This window comes from Bradysia coprophila, unplaced genomic scaffold (genome assembly GCF_014529535.1).
Source record: "Bradysia coprophila strain Holo2 unplaced genomic scaffold, BU_Bcop_v1 contig_350, whole genome shotgun sequence".
In the NCBI taxonomy this organism is placed as follows: domain Eukaryota; kingdom Metazoa; phylum Arthropoda; class Insecta; order Diptera; family Sciaridae; genus Bradysia; species Bradysia coprophila.
The window spans coordinates 8,642,274-8,659,202 of record NW_023503608.1 but is presented as its reverse complement, the minus strand read 5'-3'; the positions used below and the strand labels follow the sequence as shown (position 1 = coordinate 8,659,202).

At 34.8% G+C, this 16,929-nt stretch overlaps 2 protein-coding genes across 2 annotated transcripts; one reads left to right on the top strand and one right to left on the bottom strand.

Annotated features, from left to right (window-relative positions):
- The first annotated feature begins 304 nt into the window (after positions 1-304).
- On the top strand, positions 305-2,911 carry LOC119080722 (N-acetylgalactosamine kinase). Its single transcript, XM_037189208.1, has 10 exons — positions 305-805; positions 969-1,139; positions 1,201-1,399; positions 1,492-1,558; positions 1,626-1,631; positions 1,696-1,731; positions 1,783-1,939; positions 1,993-2,249; positions 2,316-2,502; positions 2,636-2,911. The coding sequence occupies exons 1-10, from the start codon at positions 672-674 to the stop codon at positions 2,808-2,810; spliced, it is 1,389 nt and encodes a 462-aa protein (XP_037045103.1). The 5' UTR covers positions 305-671; the 3' UTR covers positions 2,811-2,911.
- Positions 2,912-4,015: 1,104 nt separating this feature from the next.
- On the bottom strand, positions 4,016-13,709 carry LOC119080690 (acetyl-coenzyme A synthetase). The gene is made up of 8 exons (XM_037189128.1): positions 13,190-13,709; positions 7,561-7,756; positions 7,115-7,485; positions 6,878-7,052; positions 6,659-6,813; positions 6,428-6,596; positions 6,179-6,368; positions 4,016-6,070 (listed from the first exon to the last, which is right to left on the bottom strand). The coding sequence occupies exons 1-8, from the start codon at positions 13,501-13,503 to the stop codon at positions 5,625-5,627; spliced, it is 2,016 nt and encodes a 671-aa protein (XP_037045023.1). The 5' UTR covers positions 13,504-13,709; the 3' UTR covers positions 4,016-5,624.
- Positions 13,710-16,929: the final 3,220 nt, after the last annotated feature.

Below are 16,929 nucleotides of genomic sequence, written 5' to 3'. Positions count from 1 at the left end.
CAATTGCTAGAATCTATGACAGAATTCTTTTGAGGTTCATCTAATGATCAAAGACTGTCTAACCTACTGCATAAAAGAACCCACACTAAATTATGTATACGTTACAAGTCAGTGCTGATCTAATTCAGTATTTTTTTTATCTTGACAATTTTTATTTTACAAATTCAGATATAGGTAACAAACGAACCAGCAATTAAACAAACATATAAAATTAATATTTATGATCACTAATAAAACGTTGGAAATTGTATATACGATGACACATTGTTAAGACGTCCATACACAGTTTAACATCTTTTAGAAACATACACACATAATCATCAAAGATAAATGAAGAAAGAAAGAGTTCATTCAGCGTAAATACAACAAACAATCCATATCACAAAGTCTGTATGCAAGCACATATACGAACTGTTTCTGTTTTCGTTTAGTATTATTGAACCGTCTGGAGTGACAGATTCACATTCATTCTATAGCCGGTAATACTGCTGTTCTAACTGAATACTACCTATACGTACAGTGAAAATAAGTGTTTCGTTTCTGTTCGATTTCATTTATTTGTTATCAATTGATTCTGTGTACCTCAGCGAAATTATTTCCTGTTAATTTGCTTAGTTTATTGATTTTTTGATTGTGGCAAAAAAAAAGTAACACAAACACCGATAACACAAATGGAAGACAGTGCAGACATCTCGGTAAAAGTGTCTAAAGTTCCACATGGCGTCAAGAGATTGGACGAATTGAAAAAATATTTCGTTGATGAATATGGTTGTGAGCCTGAATATTTCGTTAAAGTTCCGGGACGGTAAGGAAATATTTTCGTTAAATTTTTCATCTCTTCATTTCGGGTTTTGCCGTTTTCTTATAGAAAGATAGACAATTTGAAATAGCATGCGGATGTTAGAATAATAATTCAGAGCTAAACGTTTTTTTAAAATATTTTCATTTTCAATTAATCTTTTCGTTAGGGTGAACATAATTGGTGAACACATAGACTATTGCGGATATCCCGTGCTACCTATGGCACTCGAGCAAAATATTATGGTAGCTGTGGCTGTGTCCCCTAGTACAACGAAATTGCAGTTAGCAAATATCAACCCAAAGTATAGGTCGTTCGAGTGTGATATTACCGCGTTCGAGTGAGTGCTTTGCCTGTTGCATCTTATAAATCGCATCATTATACCAAATGAGATCTTCCAGAATTGATATTGGGGATGGCAGCCCTGATTGGTACAAATATTTTTTGTGTGGAGTGAGGGGCGTCATTGAACATTTTTCCGTTGTGCCAGTTTGTGGAATGAAAGTTCTTGTTTCCGGAAATATACCTCCCGCTAGTGGCTTATCGAGTTCGAGTGCCTTAGTTAGTGCGGCAACGTTGACGACAAGCTATGCTAATAAGGTACGTTTTCATCGATTTTTTCAAAAGTGACGCTAATCTGCTGTTAGAATCTTAATTACTTTGCTCTGCTTACACACTGAACTAATTTTCAGCTATCGCTTAACAAACAAGTACTTGCAGAAATTTCGGCGAAATGTGAAAGGTACATTGGTACACAAGGTGATGTTGATGATAAATCCGCACGAAGATGATTTGTAATTTAAAATAATTTTCTTTTTGCTTTAAGGTGGAGGTATGGATGATTGTCTTTTCAAATTTTATTGTTTCTAGTGACTTTCTTTACTATTCGTTTCCAGGCATGGATCAGGCGATAGCTTTTTTAGCGAAAGAAGGTTTGGTCTTTATTTAATCCATTGGCCTTTTAATCACTTTTCCGCTTTCAGGGTGTGCCCAGTTCATTGATTGGAATCCCCTGACAGCCACGCCGGTTTCTCTGCCAGAAAATGCGGTGTTCGTCATTGCTAATAGTTTATCTGAAGCGAATAAAGCCGCGACGAATGATTTCAATCAAAGGGTGGTGGAATGTCGCATTGGATGCAGGTTGGACCGTCTGAATTACTGTATTTCTTTGTATTACACCCAGATCGTTTCAGTATTATTGCAAAGTCGCAAGGACTACATTGGAGAAAAATTAACAGATTTGCGTCACTCCAAAAGGAACTTGGTGTAAGTTTAGGCGACTTGCGTGATCTCGCTGACGACTTGCTGAAGAAGGAAATCTACTCAAGGAATGATATTCTGGAAATTCTAGACGTGAACGATGTAGAATTCGAAGAAATTTTTCTCTCATCCAACACGAAAGGAATGAACAAATTTAATTTACGTGATCGAGGTCTGCATGTTCTGCAAGGTCAGTGATCCAAAAACTACGTTTGTGTGAATGCAAACGCAATGTTAAAAAATCTATTTTCTGTAGAATCGATTCGAGTTCAAACGTTTTGTGATTTATGCCGATCGAGCGGATCCATATCCGATTTATCGATGCTAATGCGTCAATCGCATCTCAGCTTGGATATCCAGTATCAATGCTCGCATCCGAAATTGAACGAACTCGTAGAAATTTCGGATAGATTTGGCGTTGGAGCTAGGTTAACTGGTGCCGGGTAATTTCAATTCGATATTTTATGTGGAGCATTAGGGACCGTTGAGTTGGTCAAATACTGTGCAGTTCAATTTAATGAATTTCTTGAAAGCTCTTAAAAGTAAATTTTCCCATTTCTTCCAACTCTATTCCAGATGGGGTGGCTGTATCGTTGCGCTATGCGAATCCAAAGAAAAGAGCCAGGAGTTCATAAGCGAGCTCAAAGAGCAATACTACAAAAAGTTGCCTGAATTTGGAACTGGTCTTAATTTGGAAAATGTAGTTTTTGCCACGAGCCCACAGGCGGGTGCTGAAATATTTACAATTTGAGCCGATATTGCGATACACTTTTGCCGAATGTTTTTCATTTTTCTCTTTCTGTTACCAAATTGATCTTTTAGCGAAATTAAATTTATTTTTTTGTGACAAATTAAGCAAATGTTTTGACTGCATGGATCTGCTCCGAAATTAAAACATTCGCTAAGAAATTTCTCATAGGACAGATATGTCTCTCTTTTCAATGCATCATTTTCTTCCATTTCTTTTGAGTTCAGGGTTTATGTGCTAGTACAAGCCTAATAATATAAAAAATCAAACAAAAGAAAATTTTTGTTAAGATTCAGCTACGCCAGCCACAAAAATGAAAAAACCAAATCTGAAATTTCACGTTCAGTAGTCAGAAATATTCAGAGCGAGCATGCAACAAATCTTTAAGAAGTGAGCATAGTCTCAGACTCTGCTAATTTTCTGTCGTAGTAAATAATAAGAAAGCCACTGAAAAGCATAACAGCAACTTATGAAACCATTGAAACAATAAAAAATACCGCAAATCGCCGAGTCTAGGAACAAATCCGTTTCTGATATATTAGGGGAACATCACTAAAGGGCGTAACTCCCATATCTCTGGAATAACTCAAATGATTTTCATAAACTTTTTTTTCCTGAAAGCTAGAACTATTTCTGTTAAAATCAGAATGTCAAGTCTCTCCGACGAATAACTCGGGAGAAATGACTCTAGTTCTCAGGGAAAAAAAAGTTTATGGAAATTATTTGAGTAGTTCCAGAGATATGGTAGTTACGCCCTTTAATGGTGTTGTCCTCGATATGTTAATGCCGTTAAAAACGTGCAGTAAAGCAAACCTAGCCAGCACTCTTTAACAGAAAAAAAGTCCACCTGGTTGTAGTGCATTAGGTAACGACATTCGCGTCGAAATCACCCGTATTTATACCCGATATGGGGGATTTTGCAGCATGTTCCATGATCGAATGTTCTACCTTTAAACTGAAAATTAATGAAACTCAATTTGCAACAGATAGCTTTGCATGATTAATTTATAATGAAACATGGAATATATTTACTTGCACTGTGTATACATTGCGTACGTACATATAACATACAATTTTAACAATTTCTTTTACAACAAGTGAGATTTCTCGGAATATTATAAATATTTCTTCTTCAATTTAACAGTCAATAAAAGGACCACTGTTCTTCATTAAAATATTTCTGCCATTCGTAAATAGGTTTTTCTTAAATCTCTTTTTAAGACTAATATAGACATCTGATTCCATCGTATTCGATGCTCTAGATTAAAATGATATGTTTCATGATTTAGAGGTTTGTTGTTCGTCCTCGGTTACATGTTTGTTGGGGGGATGATCTCTTAAAGTTAGCATATTTCTTTAAGCCGTCCCATATTTTACATAATATTACTATGTTAGCGTGATTGTAAGTGATATGTTTTTTTTTGTAGCACTTCCGGATTAGAGATCTTGCTGGGAGGAAGTGTTGTATGTTTATAAACTATGGGTCATGTGTTTAACTTCCAAAAAACGCAGTTTAAGCACAAATAAAATTCTGTATATTAAATCTCATTAAAACATTTCTTGAGTTTCATTATTTCTTGAGTTTCAATTTTTTTAAATTTGTTCGTCGTTCATTCTAAAATTTATAGCTAATGCACGACCCATTTTCCGTTCAATATCATCAATAAAGTCATTTTTATTCTGTCAGTTTGTAAATTATTTTCGTTTAAACATTGAGTTACTACTTCCTTCTCTCGTGTTTTAGTTATTAGATGGTATTATAAGATTAATTTAAGCTTTCACAGACAGCAAGTATGTCGATTTATAATTGTGAATGCTATTACCTCACTTATTCTAAGCAAATTTTCTGTCGATATCAGGTGACATTGCTGTCCGTGAATGATTAACTAGTTTAACTTTCATTTATACAAAACAAAGGAAAAAGCTCAACAAATATTTTATAGAAACCGAAAAATGTATCCAGTAGACCTTATTCAAATTTTTCTATTGTTATCCTGTTAAATTTGACAGTTAAACAAAAGAAATATTTGACTTAGGCCTCTTTCGTGTTGCTATTTTTAGCAAGCACAAAAAAGAGTAGAAAAATCGAGGACAAAATTTGTGCATCGTTTCGTGATATACTTTAGGGTCCACGGTAACCTGTGTGTGGAAAATGTAGATCATGATGGAAAAATCTAGTTAGTTAGTTAGTAAAATTACATGAAATTTCATAATTAGGGGACTGTCGACTCGAGATTATTATTTCTTGAAATTTCGAATTCGGATCACAGGTCCCATTTCAATTAAAATTGTCGACTCATATCCTTTTTATTATTCTTTATGAATTCATTCAAATAATGCCAAGAATTCAGCGTCTTTTCATTAATTGTGACCCATAATATTCAGTGAAACGGATCGTCCTCGGTAATTATTGTTAGGCAAATAAAGAGATGTTAAACAAACGAAAAAAAAGTTATTTAAGAAAAATCGAAGGCAGAAGATCGACAATAAATTGTTGGAGCAAAGTAAATAAAAAATGATTTGGGAGAATTATAAATTAGGGAATGTTTACGACCAGGCAAGCATGATTTTTGTACAAAACAAAACAAAAATCAAAACGGAATGATTTTCGCAACTGAACAACCAAGTATTGTAATTGGTATGTGTGCGCTTATTACATTAAGTAGCTTAAAGTGTACAAAATAAACCTGAGAGTAAAAATCAAACGAATTGAACGCAAAACTTAAATTAACGAACCGATTAACATTACAAATCCTTTCTATACACGTAACTACATTAAGACCATGGAAAATTGTTTTTTGTTCTCCATTATTCCGTTTAGGCATCGTCCGGCCGATTCGCAAATAATATCTCTACAATTCCCTCGTCGGCCAGTGTCGATGTATCGCCCACGTTTCGATCATTGATGGCAATTTTTCTCAACACTCGTCTCATTATTTTACCCGACCTAGTTTTCGGTAGTCCGGGCGCATGTTGAATTATGTCCGGTTGAGCGAACGGCCCGATACGTTCTCTTACCAATTTTTTCAGTTCACCAATCAGCTTTCGATCGAATTCTTTATTTTCATTCGGTGTAATGAAACAGTAAAGACATTCGCCCTTGACCGGATGCGGACGCGATACGACTGCGGCCTCGGCTACGCTATCGTGTTCCGTTAAAACTGATTCCACTTCAGCAGTGGACATTAAATGACCAGACACATTTAACATGTCGTCCACACGACCGGTTATCCATAAGTAACCGTCAGCGTCTCTTCTGGCACCTGTAAAGGTAAATAACAAATTGTGAAACTAAAAATATGGAATCGAAACTTCTTCTTCTAATTGTACCAATTTTCTTGGTTTAAACGGAAAATATTTCATCATCTTACCGTCTCCTGTGCAGTAATAGCCATTGAACTTAGAGAAATAGGTAGACTCGAATCGTGGATGATTATTGAACAAAGTTCTCATCATTCCCGGCCATGGCTGCGAGAATACCAAATATCCTTCACCTTCACCAACGATTTCTGTGCCATTTTCGTCAAGTAATGTCGGTTTGACGCCAAAGAACGGAAAAGACTGGCAAGAAAATTGCGTTTATTCTCAAATACTTTTTCATCCCATCCAATTTCACTTACGGCTGATCCGGGTTTCATTGGTGTGGCTCCTGGTAGTGGTGTAATCACATGTCCACCGGTTTCTGTCTGCCAAAACGTATCGACAATAGAGCACTGATTTTTTCCGACAATTTTATAGTACCATAGCCAGGCCTCCGGATTTATTGGTTCACCTACACTGCCGAGAACTCTACAAAGTTTCCACATTTTTAAAAATCCCAATTTTCTTCCGCGAAAATAATTCTTTCTCACCTTAGCGATTTTAAACTGTGCCTAAGAACCGGTTCGTCTCCGAATTTCATTAGTGCTCGAATAGCAGTTGGTGCCGTATAAAATTGATTCACTTCGTATTTATCGATGACTTGCCAAAATCGGTCATTGTCGGGGAAAAATGGCGTTCCTTCGAACTATAAAAAATTTCGAGTTGAAAGTATATCAAAGGGAAAAGACGCACAGTGGGAAATTGCGTACCATTACTGAAGTAGCTCCGTTTGCCAGAGGACCGTACACTCCATACGTGTGACCGGTGATCCAACCAATATCAGCCGTACACCAGTAAACATCACCTGGCTTGTAATCGAAAACCAATTTAAACGTTGTGCTTGCATACAGTAGATATCCTCCAGTTGTGTGTAGGACGCCTTTTCTGAATGGTTTGTTTTTGAACATCAACACTGCGGATGCAATTATTACTTTCAGTTCACTTACGGCTTTCCTGTCGATCCACTAGTGTATAACATAAACAATGGATCTTCCGCACCCATCCATTCGGGATAGCATGTCTTTTCAGCGTCTTCCATTTCGTCATGCCACCAAAAATCGCGACCATCTGTCCATGGCGTTGGTGGTAGAGTATTGACAAGATCTTCGCTACCTGGCGTAACTCTGTTCAGGTGCGACACAACAATGCACTTTTCCACATTATGTCCCATTGCGGATGCTTTGTCCATGGCTTCATCGCAAATTGTTTTCAAATGTAACGGTTTTTCCCCACGCCATGCTCCGTCGGCTGTTACCAAAATTTTTGCTTGGCAATCATGCATTCGTTCGGCAAGAGAATCGGAAGAGAAACCGGCAAACTAAAATGTGGTTTTCAGTTAGTCAATTAGAAAACAAAAGGTGGAAATGATCCTATGAGCGTAGGCGATACTCACAACAATAGAGTGAACGGCACCAATTCGACAGCAAGCTAGGATCGCAATTGGTAATTCCAGAACCATTGGCATGTAAATTGATATCCGATCGCCTTTGCGTACGCCATGTGATTTGAGTACATTTGAGAAACGGCATACTTCTTCTAGGAGTTTCTTGTATGTAAGGCGACTATAGTCTTCTGGGTGATTGCCTTCCCTGAAATCGATGATTAACCGATGAGTAATGATAAAATCAGGAAGATAAACTAAGGAAGGAAGATAAATTCGAAACCAATAGGAAGAGTAAGGAGGTATTGCCACCTAAAGTGATAATTTTTTTATTTTCCTATTTAAGAGCATAACACGGAGGCTGGGTACACTGTTTTCCAAAACTTAAATTAGCCGAAGACGAAAAGTGTGCAGCTAGGTGCTAAATATAAAAAATTTAAAAGAAAAAAATTGGCAAAAAATTTGACAAAAAATGCCTGCGATATAACTCAACGATATGTGCTCTATGAACCCGCCCGCCTGTTGTGGCTATACATTTTTACTGATTATTATTTAATGTCTAGTACTGACCATTACAAGTAAACAAAATTGATGCACAGACGAAAATCTGGAATACAAATTTTAGATTTTCGAAGATTTTTGTTAGAATCATAAAAATCATTGAAACGTTTAACGTCACCGACTAGAATTTAACAGACAGTTATCATAGCTGGTGTTTAGCAAAATGCATTAGAATAAAGAGTTTTTTTTTATCAAACCGTGAAACTACATTGATGAAAAGGAGTAACACATGGGTGAATACGTGATGTTCGTTTAATGTTGAATTTCATATTATAAGGCCTGTTGTGCTCTAACACAGACACGAAGTAATGCCAAATTCGAGATCAATTCACACATTCACTATGCAAGTATTCATTTGTTCATTTTGTACTAACATCAACAAAAATCTAGTCCTAGCCTTTCCTAAATCTAAATGGAGGTTCAAATAAACCCATGAAAATGCTAGTCTTCCACTCCAACTCTCATAAATGCTTAAATATTTTGAATAACACAATTTCACTCTGCGTGTTTACTGTATGCATAATCAGTTGTATTTTACGAGAATGATTTAAAAGAAGCAGCTACTCTCGATTAATATTTTGATCAACCACACCACACATTATTCCTCGATTTTTGGTCTTCCAACAATCTCTTCATTTAACAATTTCCGACATGGACCAACACTTTTAAGTGTTCCGTTCAATGTAGTGTTATATTTGTTAAGCTTTAGTAAGAAAATTCCCTTATCAGTATAATATAGTTGGGAAGTGTTTTGTAAACATTTCATTGAACTTCTTAAAATTGAAAAACTTACATTTTGCTATTCAATCAAATATATCATTACATAACTGCAATATAGCCCTACAATCTCATATATTTTCTTATCTATTTGTTTTATAAACAAACAAAAAATATATTTTAATATTCGCCACAAATTGTAAGCATGTAAGCAAGCAATAATACAAAATAAATTTTATTCCTTTATCATTAATCATTCTGTAACACTTTTAACCTTTCGAAATAAAGAAAAGCCCGAAACGTGTGCGATGGTTTGTTTAAGTTAATAAACTTTTAATAAGTCTTCTGATGATATAACTTGAAGTAACTATTGACATCACGAGCTTTCGAGTATCAAAATAATTATTTATGGAAGCGAGTGATAAATAATGCTTTTTGGGCCGAATTTTGAACAGACTGAAAAAAACTCTATTACTTCACAATTTTTAACATTCAACTTATTAGATAAATCTTGATTGATAAGATTACATCATTTATAATGTCTCGTATATAAAACAGATCTATTCATTTATTCTCGGCCTTAGCTTCTCTTGCAAGAAATTAAAATTTGATAATCAATAAAGGGAGAGTAGCAAAGGTTAGAATTTGTTTACATTTCCTGAAGTCAATATAACACATATAATAGAATTCCTTCACTGAAGTATTGTCTTAAGCCTCAAGTAATGAAAAGTATATTTTGTGGAAGTGGAAATTGGATATAAAAATAAGAAAGTATTTTCAAAACTCATATTTACCAACAGTACGGTATACTGTTATGTTCCACACATAATGTTTATCCCTGAACTATACATGAACTAATAAAAAAATTCGAACATATGCCTTAAAATTGGTTTATGAGTTTGCTCGAACTCATACAATTTCGTATTGAAATTGAGTTTTCTTCGTTATTAATTAAATTAGTTTATTAAATGCAAAGAAGAGGGATAGGTATCCTCAACATCGATCGATCTGGTGAAAAGTGTGAAAGCTTTCACCGAATTTCGTAACTGTGTGAGAGAGCTCATATTTCACCTATTCAGTATTAAAAAATAAGTATTGCGAGACGAAAATATTCTTCTACAATTAAATCCACCAACATAATTGGAATGGAAATTCTCAGAGTTAGATACTTCGATCAGACTTCGAGACTCGAAGTTCGAGTTGTTTATTTTAATTAACTTTTGAAAATCTATGGCTTCATCGTTGTCTCATTAGATTGTTCTGTAACAGTTTACTTCATATAAAACCTTGTTATTCATACGAACAATTCATATATCGTCCATTCACGCATCGACTGGTACCATCACGATTATACCTATACCAACAGTAGAAGAAGCATTTCACAAAAAAATGTTTTGTTCAATTGTAACAGTAGGTACCACGTAAAATTGTAAAATATTTGGAAACATGAAAAGTATTTATCGATCGTATAATATACAATACCTGAAATTTGCTTCCATTCACATCTAATAATGTCCAAATCTCAATCGGTCAGTCACATATCTACATTTCTGTTTCCACTCTAGATCAATGGACATGTGCGTTGGAGAACATACGGTGAAATTTTTAGATTATGACCTACTCATATTTCAGTAATCAAACCTATTAAAAGAGTGAAAGTTTGTAACATCGAACATTACATCATACATTCAAAACATTTTTGTTTAAAAGTTCACAATATAAAAAGTCGGTTAAATTGTAGCTATTGTGGTCTATGTATTCTATGTATTCAAGTTCATTGACGAAAAATTGGTGCGGCTTGCAATGAATTAACTGACTTTATGTAAAATCCTTAAAGTGTCCGATAGATCAATGTTTTTGCCTGTTTTGAATGTTGTTTAGATTGCTTGCCGTTATTAAACGGAGATAAAACCACAACATTTTGCCTTTCAATTATTCAGTTATTTTATTCAAATAAGATAACAAGTTGAACATACGATTTGTATTTCACTTACTAGCAATACTTCTGGTCAAATTTACATGTCATAGTAATGTTAAAATAATGTCGACGGATCAAATTCTGCGGCATAAAAGGTATATAATTTTAGATAAATGAATTCATAGAATCAGTATCTTATGTAACCGACAAATTGAATGAAGCAAAAAAATAAATCAAAAAATTACTTTTGGGTTTTACCTAATATGATTTTATGATCGTCAGTTCAATAGTCGACGCACACCTACACCTACAGTCGTTATATCAAACTTTACAAAATTGGTGGAGCTCACAGTGGGAAATCACAGACTCAAGTGAAATAAGTTTTTCAGCTATTTCATCTATCGGCAAAACGATAAAATCAATTGATGTTGAATGTTTCAACTAACGAAAATGATTTTCCCATTTGTCCATGGAGCTTTTCACAAAGAAATTTGAGTTTGAATTACTTAAAATATAACTTTCCCTTTCAGTTCAATTACAATCCCATTCTGTTGTAGTGAATTACTTTGGATTATTGTGACACACGCAGAAAAATTACGAAACTTTGAATTAATCCAAGATTTTTTTTCTGTGTAAGTGAAGAACCTAATGTAAGATTTTATGTAAGAAAATCAGTCGATTTTACATAATTAACGAAGTAATTATCATTTGCTTGTATTTATATATACTTGCTGAATGTGCTTTACCTTTGCCCGATAGAGAAGTGTTCCGCTCTAACATACATTTTATCGTACATTACCAAAAACAAATCGAAAATCGTGTTTTCTTGTCTGGAAGTAGTTTCCATAAATTCGTTTGATATTTTTAGAAGAAACGATATGCTCACTTGATATTCTTGTACAATAGCAACACGAGTCGAAGGTCAATTTACATTCTTACTAGTATAGTATAAAATTGATGTAGTTGAAGTATTGTGAAAGGTTCTACAGCAGCATTTAGCACTAGGACAAGCAAATAAATATTTCTTCTCCTAGGGGAAGAAAGAAGGAGATTTCATTTCAAGGGAGTCGTTTGTGGATAGAGCGTAGCGAAGGTTTCAAATTCCCTACTTTCCTACTTTTTCCGCTTTCGTCTTAGAAAAATAATTTTATAAACGCATAAGATCAATACAGACAGACTACTAGCATTTCATTGGGACAGTTACGTCGAATCTTTTAACTTATTTAATCGAAGTATTTGCTACAGACATTGAACTAAAATCTCACATTTAATTTGTTCTAACATGTATTTGGGTATATAGGAAGATGTTAGCTGAAGAGATGGCCAAGCTCTATTGTTTTAGGTAATTTTGTTTAAAAGAGATCATCCACAAATGACATCACGCTATTTTATTGAATTTTTTACTCATTCTTCACCTGTTTCACTCAAGAAGGATAAAAATTGAAACAAATTTGTTAAAACCGTCACATTGTCTAAAACGCCTTCCGCCTCTTCATGACGTGAGGTTATTTGTTTACTACCTCTTCACTTTAAGAAAACTAATACCTGGTTCACTGAATTAAATACATTTTGTAAAGCTTTTCGAGTATTTGGCAGAGAAAAAAGAACATTTTTCCTTTACAACGAATCCCTCACTGAATATTGATTGCAGCAAAACTTTCAAGGATGTTTTGTTGAGTGTTCGATTCGATTCGGTTCGTGGAAATATACTTCAATAGTAAAGGCTGAGAAGAAGTTACGGGTATCCGAAATGAAAATTTCTCAAATTCATTTTCCGCAAAAGATCATTTGTCAAATGAACAAATATATTGACACCGAATACAATCAGGTGATTCTTCCAATACTTAGTATGCATACATGTTTGTAAACAGCGATAAAACGAAATTAAATAAGAACAAGATCACCAAAATTGCTATACTCGTGAACAAAAGCCATTTCACAGTAAACTTTTTTTTCTTCAAAAAATCGTTTCTTTTCATTGTTGATTTATTACTTATACCAACTTGATCTTGTTTACTTGAAAAGACGTTAACTTTTCTCATTTAAATGTTATGATATGTAGGGGAACATAAAACACTTACGCGCATCTCTCGTTTGTATACAGTGAATTTTTTGTGAAAACAAAGAAAAATTCGAAAACAAACCTATTTTTATGGGTTATCGTGTTTAACATACTAAATGTAATATTATGCAATGTGCGGAAAGAAAGATTACAGAATGTACTTATTTAATCAAGTCATTTTAAGATAGTTGGCATCAATACTAATAAGAAGAAACGAACTGAAATCAATGCATAAATGTGAAATATTCTTCTTCCATCATCCATCAACATTACGTGAAAAATCAATAAACACTTTCCACAAAAAGAAGTACATGTACGTGAAAACTGCAAACATTGAATCATCCACTGAGCCAACATACCTATTGTATATACAATGAACTCACCAATGAAAAGCAATCGTGTCTGCATTGCCGTTTTTAACATTCTTGTCCAGTAAATTGAAGCAAATATTTGTGGACGCACCATCTAACCACTTAATGAAAATGGGTCCTTGAGATATATCGAAATTGTATGTGACTATGTTGTTCGGATCGTTTGGTGGTGTTTCCCAGTGAAATTGTTTCGAAATTTTCCCCCAGAAACCTTGAGGATTTTCTATCGATTCCTTATATAACTCTTGGTATTGCTCGAAACTGGAAACGTGAGAATCTTTGCTGGTCTGCGGACTCGGCTGGTACACATTCTGATCGGATGGCATTTTTATGGTTTAGTTTTCTCTAAATTTTATTATTAATTAAATTCCGAGAAACGCGATGAGTAATAGACAAATTTTCTCTATTTCACAAAATTTTTATCAAATATTCCGTTAATGTGTGTACCACACTAATTTTGTGTGGTATAACAATTTATATTATGACGAGTACTACAGCACGGTTTGTATCTTCTGACTATGTTCGACTAACTGACTGAATTCAAATGAAAATTTATGAAATAACATATGATGTGACGTAGTTGTTAGACCGGCGCAATAAGTACCATGCGTATTACCTATCGTTTGTACTCTCGTATGATACTACGTAATAGAGCATGCATGGATATGTGTGAACTGTGTATTACATCGCTGTAAAAATCATTTTTTTCGCAAGAAGAGGCGACTCGTACGTATTTAATATGATGCGAATTTCTAGCTTTCTTGTTGTTCAATAGTGGAAAGTGTTATCAAATTGTGTGAAGACTGTTCTTTAACCTGTCTCTAAGAAATTGAAATGCAGACCTTAGTGAAATCTTCATTGTTTTGTCTTCGACGGAATATTATTGTGTGCGCCATTACTCCACGACGGACAATCTCTTATTATTGGTTTCATATGTTAAGAAATATGTGTGTTCGAAATTCTAAAAGTTTCATGTGTGGTATCAAACTCATTCGACCCAACTGTATGTACAGGTCTAAAAACGGTACAAACCATATGTGAAAGTACACTGCTCCGTCTCACACTGTTAAATAATTCATTAAACGGTAAAAAATAAATGCAGAATCGAAATAAATTTCCAGCCACAATAGAAGTGGGATTATTTTGAATTTTTAATGAATTATCTTATGTCATGAATATTTTTCAACATGAATAATCTGTCTGATTTATTTCATTTGTTGAATGCTATCAAGGATGTGCACTTAAAGGAAGGGTAACGTTAATACGAAAATGAAAGTAATTTGTTACGAAGGATCTAATAAAATGGCGAGAATATTCAGCCTTGGCACGATTACAGTAATTTTGGTCGTTTGAATTTTAAGTAGATCTTTGACGGCTGTAGTGATGTGCAAAGATTGCAATGGGATTTTAGATTAAAGGCTGACCAAAGTGGAGAGCAATTTTATATATTGTACACCTTTGACAATATAAGAAAGGTTGAGCGAAAGGCTGGGTCTAAATACAAGAATTACTTATTTATTCTGCAATAGTATTTCTAGACCTGGGATTAACTTCTTAGTGCTATGATTTAGCATCTTTAGAGATATATTCCTTACATATATTGACAACCGGTGCGTGTATACATGGTTTTTAGTCCACATGGTCCATTCCGGGCATGGATTCTTTAATGTGACCTGTGGTGACCTGTGGACGGTTTGCGTAGAATAGTTGTTTGTACCTTTTTTACACCAGTAAGTTGTCTCTTGAGGTCGCAGGCAGAGTGTGCGTTGTAAAAAAATTTGTGCATTTCGAAAGTTCACTTTTCGCAGCTGGTTGCATAAAACGTTGTATGCAACACATTGCGAAACGAGGTTGTTTTCGTCACACGATGTGGTTATCAAACGAGCGAAGAACTAGATGTGACGTAGTGACGAAAACAACCTCTTTTCGCAACTAGTTGCATAAATTACTATTCATACATTGGGACAAAATTACAGAATTTTTCTCATAATTTAGGCCCTCAACATGAAATAGATATGTATGCTACTAGAACTGTAAAACGGTATGCCGATTCGAGATGGAGTAAACGGTTCGAGACGAGGTCGAGTTCGAGAACCAAGACACAGATTTCAAGTTCTAGTAGTACAAACAGTTTTCTGTTTGAGTGGTGTCGGGGAATCTCGCACACGCGATCATAGTATGCGTCCTTTTACGACATGTAACGAAAAGTCATGACTGTGCGAGATTCACCAGTTAGAGGTGAATCTCGCACACCATGAATTTGTGTGGTGTGCGAGATTACCCTACCCCGTTTGAGTTTGAGTGCTCTACCGTAATAGTATGTTGTGTTACAAGTATTGTAATGTTGATTTTTTCAGCACTAGACCCAAGTTTTCCTTACGAGCGGAGCGAGTAAGGAAAATTGGGTCGTGTGCTGAAAAAATCTCATTACAATACGTGTAACACATCATGCTTTGTGCCAACCGAGAATTGAAATAGACAAATGCACAAAAATTCAGAATTTTCATTGTAAACAATCACCCTTCGAATTTGATCGATCACGTTGCTTTGCATTTTTTAAAACGAATGCTGTAATAACTCATACGAATTTCATTTCAACCCTGGTTTGAGTGTTGTAATAAGCCATGAAAACGGGTGTTGTAATTTTGGACATTTCAATCTAGTTATCGATATTGAAATCCGTCGTATTTCAATTCTCGGTGGCACAAAGTGAATTTTACAGTACTAGAGTGATATATAATATAAGATTATGCATCTCTATCCAAAATTGTAATCGAGACGTGTGGGCATTGCTGGTCAAGCCGAAGGCGAGAACCATAATGACCACCCTTCAAGATAACAATTTTGGCTAGCACTTTTTTATCTGCCGAGAACATTATATACCGAGATAAACAAAAATGCTCTAGAGGGATAAGTAGGAAATTTTGTTTTAGGCGGATAAAGTTGTATTTATTGTGGACTGTTCATTTGTGTATCTGTTTTGGACGATTGTTTTAGGCAATTTCGCGAGTTGTAGCCCGAACGAAGTGCCTAAAATCAATCGTCCAAAACAGATACACAAAAAAATGTTCATATAAGGGGTCGAAAACCAGAGAAAAATCTCAAAACTCATTCATTTTCGGCCCCGACACATGAAAATAACTATTATCACTGAGTTAGAGTTACATACAACTTTTTTCTCAATAGAAGCAACGAAAATTTCAACTTTCTTCACTGAGTTGAGAAAATTTCTTATTTCTGAATGTCATCTATGACCCCAATATTACTCTTGTAGATACTCAGCAAGAAAATGTATATTTTCGCAGCTTTTTTTCTTTAATACTTTTGGATTTTGCTTCACTTAATTTTCTAAGATTTACAGCAGTGACGTTTAAAGCTGGTGTTCTTACAGTAGAACACAAAGCTTTTGAAGACACCAGGATCATTTACGACGAAAAGAATATTTCAGCTCCATAACCTCTGCCAACGACCAACAATGTCGAATATCATGTTTAAACCATTGGCCGCATTTTTCGATTGCAGACCAATTCAATGTCGTAATCGTGTTTTTGTGTTTATTATACCTACTTCTACTACGAATCGTAATAATATTACACATCTACAGAGGAACAAAAAAACAACTTATTACGCTGCAGGGCCTCTGCTACACTTACGTGTTATCAACAGTGCGCCTTTGACCTGTATAACGACGTTTATTAATTTCAAAGCCAAATGGCGATAACGCACTGTAACCACGCGAATCAAAGTCACAG

What these genes read in the sequence shown, in the direction of transcription:
- LOC119080690 (XM_037189128.1), bottom strand. Translation starts at nt 13,503, where the DNA reads ATGCCATCCGATCAGAATGTGTACCAGCCGAGTCCGCAGACCAGCAAA. An exon ending in GTGCCGTTCACTCTATTGTT is followed by an intron (nt 7,486 to 7,560) that starts GTGAGTATCGCC and finishes ACCACATTTTAG; the next exon opens with TTTGCCGGTTTCTCTTCCGA. An exon ending in ACGGAGCTACTTCAGTAATG is followed by an intron (nt 6,814 to 6,877) that starts GTACGCAATTTC and finishes AATTTTTTATAG; the next exon opens with TTCGAAGGAACGCCATTTTT.
- LOC119080722 (XM_037189208.1), top strand. Translation starts at nt 672, where the DNA reads ATGGAAGACAGTGCAGACATCTCGGTAAAAGTGTCTAAAGTTCCACAT. An exon ending in CGACAAGCTATGCTAATAAG is followed by an intron (nt 1,400 to 1,491) that starts GTACGTTTTCAT and finishes ACTAATTTTCAG; the next exon opens with CTATCGCTTAACAAACAAGT. An exon ending in GCTAGGTTAACTGGTGCCGG is followed by an intron (nt 2,503 to 2,635) that starts GTAATTTCAATT and finishes ACTCTATTCCAG; the next exon opens with ATGGGGTGGCTGTATCGTTG.